Below are 8,661 nucleotides of genomic sequence, written 5' to 3' on the forward strand. Positions count from 1 at the left end.
TAGGCCTACTAATTACTTAACCCACACACCAAGCACTTCACTCATTCATAATTGCCTTGATCCTCTCCAGCTTATCTTTGCTGGCATGCCCAACATTGAGAAGATCAGCAATCAGATACTCCAGCTTCTTCTTCTCTTGCTTAAGTAGGTCCCTGTCCCCCTCCACTTCCTTCATGGCCTTCCTCATGTTCTGAATGATATCTGCTTGGCTTTGAAGAATGCACCTTTGCTCCTTGGCAAGCTTCATCTTTTCCATACTTATCTCAATCTTTGCTTGATCCTCAAGTTGTTTCTTCTTTGCATTTAGATCATTGATTGCCTGACTGGTATAGTCCATGTCATGAGACATCTTGCCATCTTGATAGTCAAAAGCTTGGATACATCTTCCACCAACTGGCTATAGTTGTTTGACAGGAAATCAATTTCCTTCTGTAGCTTGGCCACCTCTTTCTCATGGGCTTGTTTGTCCTTCACCCTCCCCAAGTTCTGCTCATGGTACATGTCCCAAATCCTTGTTAGGCACCTTTGTAGAATCTCTGGCCAAGGACCATCCACCCACTCCACAACCCCACAGTTCACACCTACATCCTAGAGAAGCAATTATTTATAATTAAGCACAAATCACTTAGTAACAAACTTAGTACAGATAACCAAAGTTCACACCTACATCAATATGCTCTCTGAATTATGCAAACATAATTCTTTCATAGTAAGCACACAACACCTGACTTAGCATCAGAGATAAATTCAGTTAACAACTATATTAAGCAGTAAATATAAATTCATTTAACTCTGTTCTTTTTGAGTTAACAGCTATATTCAGTAAACACCTAACTAATACATTCAGTTCACAGTACACTAAAGATCTCTGCATGTAGGTGTTCTCAGGTTCAGTCATGTATTGAATTCAGTTAACTAAAGATCTACTTTCACATATAGCTTCCATATGTATGGCACTTTCAAGTTTCAGTTCTAAACTACAACACACATTTCTGCACATCACACATCTCTGCACCACATGCACCACACATCTCCAGCAGCAAAACACATCACACATCTCCACCAGCAAAACAAGTTAGCATTCAAGATTTAATACCTACTGCACAGGACAACCCAGGAATCGCCTCCCAGTCAAAGCACCTTCAAAAGCCACCATCTTCTTCGGCCTCTGATGATGCATCATGCACGTCGGCTCAGATTCAGTGTAAGAACCACAGAAAAATGATTCCACCACACTGTTAGGGGTTTTCTACAAAAGAAACTTCGAATCAAACCAAAAGCAACTTGGAATCTCCAACTTCGATGAACTAACCCTAACCCTAACTCTGTTCCACCATTATGCACTTACAAAGAGCTGAGGATCCATTGAAACCATGTTGATGTCCTCGTCCTAGCTCTCCTCGTCATTCCAGGATGGCATCCTCAACTTCTACCGGCAGCAATGGCCGCGGCGGCAACGACGATAGGCTGACCTAGCTCAGAGCACCAGGGATAAGGGAGAGGATGAGGATGAGTGAGAGCGAGCGAGGAGGAAGAGAATGAGCGAGTGGCTGAGCTCGCTCGCTCTCACTTATTGGCCGACCGACAGCCGACAGCGGACGGGCCGTTAACGACCGTCAACGCGCGCCAGCCGTCCGTTAGCCAGCGTGGCAACTGTTCGCGGGCCCAAACGGTCAGGATCGGGGTTAACGCGGGCGAAGCGAGCGCTTTCGCGAGTTGGTTGTTTTTTGCCACGGTTTAGCAAAAATTTGGTAGTTTTTCGCACAAAATCATAGAGTGGTAGTTTTTCGTCACGTTTCCGGCAAATGTGGTAGTTTTTGATTAAATACTCAGTGTAGTAGGATGCGGGCAAGAAGGCCAAGAGGAACGGCATCAGCGTCGAAAGGGACGAACATGAGGGCTGTGAGACAAAGAATAGAGGAGAAGAAATAAGGTGTGTGCGATGCAGTAGGATCGTCGTAATGAATGTCATGTGGAACTACGTGATGAAGCTATCGGTCAAAGAAAATTTTAAACAGCCGACCGTACGCGATGAATTTGACAAAATTCATTCAAAATAGTTTAAAACATAAACACAAAATTAAGTATTTACGGTCGATAGCTTGGGTCTCAGGACATTCATGCTGAGCACCATGCTCGCTGACGATGGCAAAGACGATAGCGGTGCACTGCTTCTTTTTTTCAAATACGCACGAGTGTGCGCATCATTCATTAATAGAGGAAAGGGAAGAGATTCCCAGAGTCCAGAAAGTTACAATAGCAATGCACTGCTTCTTTTTTTCTTGAATATGCATAAATATGCGCATCATTCATTAATAGAGGACAAGGAAGAGATTCCCAGAGAATTCAGAAAGTTACAATAGCAGCGCATCCACACATCGAATGGACCGAAGCATATAACGACTACTCCCGAATTACTCACCGCGACAAGCCCGCAAGACTCCACACCTGGGCTCCATTGCACGCCACCCCAGCCGTAGGCTTTACTGTGGCCCAATTGGGCCTAAGTCGTCTAGCTGTCTTTTTTTGCCCAACGTCTAGCTGCTTGTTGCCCCGGCACAAAACCAACGGCTATGGACCAAGGGGCTGAAAGAAACTCGCAAGTCAAACTGTGTATTGTGGTACTTATATACTTCTTTTTTTCTGGTTTATAGGGCTTAATTTAAAAATCTCATCAACCAAGGTAGATGATGAGTGATGGAATACTCTTTGTAGTTTAAAAAAGCACCCAATTAATGCTTTTGTTTTTCTTAAAAAATTACATTTACCAATGCATTAATTGCAGTGCATGCATGCATGCATAAAGTACATGCATTGGTCAATTTTTCTCTTAATAATCACATGCAATGATTTAATGCACTTGAAATATGAATTTGTGATGAAAAACAACCAAATTAAGTCTTATACAATAAAAAAACTAAAATTTCAAGATAAGCACAATAAACCGTAAAGGAGGAAGTAATCGTATAGTCTTGCCTAAAAGAAACTCTTATTGTCTTGTCTCAAGAAAAAAGGTACTCCTATTGTCTTTAGGAGACATGCACCGATGTACACCTACATGCAAGCTTTTCAGTCAATCTTGGTTCTTGTCTCAAGGGATTAAATTATTATTTTTCCTGAAAATCCTTTCACCTTCTAGTGTTAACTTTACCAATCGATGTGATGTGGCGGCAAGGTAGTACTACTAGTATTTCGGAACACCGCTGGATTATTGATGGATCGTGATGGAGTGCACGGGGATCGTATGCAACCCTACTTGCCTGTCTGATTTTCAGTGGTCACGTACGGCCGACACGGCAGGTCGCGACACGTCCTGCGCCCCCATTCAGCAATTCTTCGCCCGATGGAGGAACAACATCTGGGAACAAAAAAAACATCTGGGAACGTGATTCGACGGATCGATCGACCGGTTGCTTCGCCCGCGCGCGCACGAAAGCGGCGCCCACACAGCCAGCCAAAGTGGCTTCTAGTAGCACGGACGCGACCTGGACCGCGACTGGGCGGAGCAGGGAATGCCAGTGCACTACCCCACACCACCACCAGTACCACCACGGCGTGCGGCCGCGAAGTTCGACGACGCACGCTGTGGTAGCGGCCGCGCGCGTTGGCGACGCGTGCAAACAACCGGTCGACTGGAGACGACGACCCCGACATTCCCACCGGATGAGAAGTGTAAAGATATATACTGCGTGGGGGCGTCCGCGCACTGCACGCAAGCAACGATGGGAGGCAGGCCGTGTCGAGAGGACGGCGAGTCGTCCTCGTCGTGGGCGGCCACGACGCACCCTGCGCCTTCCGGCCAGCACCACCGGGAGGTCTTCTTGACGTGCAGCACGATCCGACACCTCGATCAATCAACCGTCCCACACAAGTGCAACATTGACCTCGACCTCGAGGAGAGTGCGTACGCGTGCACGGCCGAGAGGCAGGTCGCGAACGAATCTGGGTCGCGAAAGTAGTGGCCAGCCTTTCCAAACTGTACGTTCGTACAAGGTGGGCATACATCACAGCTCAGGGAGTCAGTCATCGTATCTTGTTTTACCATTTTTTTAACACATAACAAACCGAGACACTCATACATACGTAGATACATTAATCCCTATACAAACGCATGTACGCACACCCTATCCATATGAACATCTCCGAGAGACAGAGTCGGCACATCATTTTGAGATTGACGAAGTCATTGCAGACGTCTCTGTAGTCGACGGGAACATCTCCACCCACCGAGAGCACATTGCCGGAAGGCCTGAAATAAAATCCAGAAAAATGCGAGCAATAATATCAAGTCTGGGACTTAAAATCTGATTGGCGGGAGGGATACCAATGTCCTTTTAACCATCCAACCACAGGTTGATTTGCATCATCATATCTTGTTAGGCAGAGGAGTTGCGTGATCCGGCAATAAGCTCGTTTTCATTTATTTGTTATTAGATATGTAAAATTATAAGTTCAAACACGATTGAAGCTATGAGGTATGAAAAGGCAAAGGCATCAATGAATAGTGCGCACCAGTTAGCATCACTATTCATCACTTAATTTGTTTTTAATGCACTCTAGGTAAATGAATTCATGTTTGATCTTGAAATTTCTCATTGATGAACAGTAAACGTCACTGTTCTTTGTCGGCCGAATGGAAAAGTTTCGTCGTCGATTTGCACACAATTACAGCTTATAAAATAAGTGAAAAAGGTACTCGTGAAACCCAAGTGAACATCAAGTTCGTGCAAATTAGTTTCTTTTTCATGGAAGTTCATACAAATTACCTTTTTTTACAGGGAAGTTCATACAACTTAGTTACTTGGAAATTAGTAGCAATGTGTGTATCTTCTTGAAGATAAAGTGGAGACTCGGATGGGATAAGGAGTCAGTTGTTTGGCGAGACGTAAATAAGCAAGGAATAACAACAAAATGTCAAAATTAAAACAAATGTGAATGTTTTTTCCCCAATTTGCAAGCAGTTTCTATACATTTACAATCAGGCTCCCAGCCTCATTCCAGGAAGCATGAAACCAGAAACAAATGAAACCAAACGACCACAACAATAATTTTGGGAACGGAACTCACAAGCACACCCCAATCTACAGATAATTGCACAGAACCACAAATGAGTGGGCATCGGAGGACATTTCATCATTTCTTCTTGGCAAATTCCTTAGCTTCCTTCTTTTCTCGCTCCAACTTCTCAAACACGCTGCCATCATAGACCGCCTTGACAGTCTCCTTGTGAAGAAATCCCTCCTTGTCTTTGCACAACGCGTAGAGAAGTCTCCACTCTACGAAAGCGCCCACCCTGCCATTTTTTTTGTGTGGATGTGCCAAAAACATGAGCTAAAAAAGAACGTGATAGTTGCATTTTACATTATTCATACGTTAGATGAAGTAACCTTACCGTCCAGCGAAATCTTTAGGATCCCTGTTTGCTTTAAGCATCTCCCCAAGCTCTTTGTCCGTTAGGGCATCAGGCCTAGTGTGGGCATGCTTCTTGAATATCTCCTCAAACTTTTCAGGAACAAACCTGCAATTTTGACAAACTGAAAAGTTAGCAAGTATGCACCCATGGTAGTCATTCTAATTAAGTGCTTGTTTGGATAGTGATACTTAGCCATGCGTTTATCAAAAACTTGTTTATAGCAGATTTTTAGTAAAATCGGTTTTGCTAGTTTTTCTATGAATAATCAGTTTATGTAGAATCACGTTTGGTGTCAAAAAGGCTAAAAGCTGGCCTATCTAATTTCTTGTTTGGATAACCATCGCTCCCGTGAGTATAGGTAGGAGCGGGCCGTGAGAAACGAGCGCATCATGAGAAGTTCAGTTACGATCCAGTATATGTGAAACGTGTTTTTGGAAAAACCACTAGTAGTCGTTTTTCCATAACCATGAAATTCTGGGTTTCCTAGAAACACGTTCTTTATATCCACGGATTAGTTAGAGTACCCAAACAAGATTTTTTTCTTCTGTTGGACGGTTTTCCTAGTTTGTAGAGATTGCATTCTATATATTCTATCTACCCAAACAACCCCTAAGAAAGCCAATGATCTAGAACTGCATCACTGTATTCCTTCTAATACAAACTAGCATTGGGAAGTGCAACTTGGCAGCAGTAGGAGTTCTCTAGCATCATACAAGAGCAATCTATTATGCCACTGGCCCATGTTGGCAACCATACCTTTCACCTGCCATTTTGTTATCCCTCAAAAAAAAACTGCTATTTTGTTTCTCTTAGGCTTTAGGGAGTTGCGCCTAACATCGAAGCCCCAAGGGGTGGACCTTATATTTAGAAGCTTCTATAAAGTTTTGAAGATACACGTAGATGTTGCCTATATACTTGTAATACCTCGTTCGTAGTTATATGCATTTGTGTGCTATAGGGAAAAAAGACGGTGACCTATAATAGCAAAAGTATACCGTTATAGATTCACGCACACTTGTTGTTTTTATTGCACTATGTAAAAAACGGATTTGCTTTAGACCAATTACTCGACTATTTACTTGTATGGAATCAATTGATTGTTGTAGTTTGCTCTCCAATTGCACATTTGAACTATTTACTTGTATGTCTGAGTATATTTTTCATATCTGACTTGAAAGTCAGTCGATTCCTTTTAATTTTCCATGCAGTTGGCCCTTTTAGAAATGTGCAACTATCCTTCCTTTCATATCTTACCAGTTACCAGTAATAAGTAGATTCTCCCGAAGATCATGTGCATGGGGTAGCAATAAGTAGCATGCATGATGTGCCCGCCCTAGGGGCGATGGGCACATGGTACTAGTACTGTATGAGATAAGTACTGTAGTACAGTATCTATAAGTACCTGCCCTGGGTGTCGTAGACGTCTGTATCACTCCCATGCTTGCCCTGCTGAATGGTCTTCACGTAGATGGGGAACTTGAAAGCTGGGGGCTTCACGTTCGCCTGCAGCAACACAACGAGAATCGATAACATAAATTAATCTCGGCTCGATCAGCGCCTCTTTACGCCAGAATTACTAATAATGAAAGCCCATTTCGTGCCACGTCAAGAGAGATCTTTGTTCAGTTTTGACGATTCCAGCTGCTTTACAGTGATGTAGAGTAGTAATAGTATGCCTTGTTTCGATCTCGCTTTCTTTTCACGGCTGGCATCTGCTTTGCCGCCGAAAGAATGCAACTAGACCAATGGGCAGGGACTACCAAGCCATCGACGACAGTGGAGCGCTATAGTAGCAGTATAACTAACAGTCTACGTACCGGTACCGTCTTGGACGAGAGGAAGACGTTGATGAAGACGGTGCCGGCGGCGGACAGCACGACGCCGCAGCCGATGGCGCGCAGCCCTTGGTAGGTCTCGGAGGGGTAGATGATGCCGTCCCTGTTCCGGTCGAAGAAGGCGGCGTGCTTCTGCAGCGGCGTCAGCTCGTGGCCGCCGTACACGTCCGCCATGGAGGGCTCCTCCGCCTGCTGCTGCTGTTGGCCCCCTGCGGCGTCCGCGGGTCTGGAGCCCATGGATGGATGGATGGATGGTTTCGGCCGGCTGGCGATCGAGGGGCGGGAAAGTGGGAGGTGAAGATCAGCTGGATATGTCGGTGATGATGATGCCAAGGTGGCGCGGGGAGAGGAAAGCGGGAGTGGCTTGCGCTGGTGTGGTTGTACGCTGGGAGTTCGTGGGGTTTATGTAGCGCTCCGTCCATGGTGCCGTGCGCGCGGGCACCAGCCAGCCATGCATGCGATGCGATCACTTCATTTAATTTCTCCAGGATCTCGTTTCCTTCCTTTGACTTCGCACCGCCCCACCGCTGGTTTCTTTATACGGAAGCTTGTCGACGTTGCGCGGCCACGTACGCAGAGCGTGTAGTGTATATTTAATTCTTTTCAAAAAAAGATTCAAATATATTACTACAAAAGTTCAACCAGGAAGGAGTACAACGCATCTCAAACATAATAAAAATTATATCAAAGTCTCTAGACCACCGAACGACCATTACCGTTTACGGGAATGTGTCGCCGACGTGCCACTATCGCTGCACTCATATCAAAGCGGGATTGATTTGTCGATGATAAACGAAAAGTCTTCGTGTGTGTGCCCTAAGGACCAGCGACCTAGAGTTGCAGTCGTTTCGTCAAAGTGTCGCACGCGTGAGGATTAAATAACCCTAACCTAAACTACTTGCCGAAGCAAAGACACTGAAATTCCCCTCCCCGCCACTTCGGAGGGGCATGCAAAAGGAGGCGAATTCACTGGCTAGAGGGAAGAGTGTGCCCTTGCCAACGAGGGGATTCGTGGACCTATTTAATTGAAAAAATTCTCAAACCATAGGAATAGACAAAAAGAAGAACAAAAGATTAGAGTGTGAACCCTATAGAATAACAAAACCATAAGAATTTTACAGGAAAGAGAGTATTTTTCACGAATAACGTCAAAGAGTGATTTGACATCATGGAAAAACAAATGAATTGTAACTATATCTTTTGTTGGACGGGAATGTCCCTTCAAAATGTAGTGTGATGCAATCCTTAGAAGAATTTCCTAAGCATTTCAATCCTACAAATCCAATGATGTACAAAGAAAAGATGCCAAAAGATCGAAATACTCCAAAAAATCCTATGATTTTTTGAATCAAAGGGTCCTTAAAATGGAGTGAACGGTTTGTTGTAGAGCCAAGTGCCCAATTGGTATCTTCT

General features: G+C 44.5%; 1 protein-coding gene across 1 annotated transcript; it reads right to left on the reverse strand.

The window, feature by feature from the left end:
• Nucleotides 1–4,920: 4,920 nt before the first annotated feature.
• Nucleotides 4,921–7,609, reverse strand: LOC123150650 (probable peroxygenase 5). Its single transcript, XM_044570480.1, has 4 exons — nucleotides 7,231–7,609; nucleotides 6,816–6,916; nucleotides 5,393–5,518; nucleotides 4,921–5,293 (listed from the first exon to the last, which is right to left on the reverse strand). The coding sequence occupies exons 1-4, from the start codon at nucleotides 7,483–7,485 to the stop codon at nucleotides 5,134–5,136; spliced, it is 642 nt and encodes a 213-aa protein (XP_044426415.1). The 5' UTR covers nucleotides 7,486–7,609; the 3' UTR covers nucleotides 4,921–5,133.
• Nucleotides 7,610–8,661: the final 1,052 nt, after the last annotated feature.

This window comes from Triticum aestivum, chromosome 7A (genome assembly GCF_018294505.1).
Source record: "Triticum aestivum cultivar Chinese Spring chromosome 7A, IWGSC CS RefSeq v2.1, whole genome shotgun sequence".
Taxonomy (NCBI): Eukaryota; Viridiplantae; Streptophyta; class Magnoliopsida; order Poales; family Poaceae; genus Triticum; species Triticum aestivum.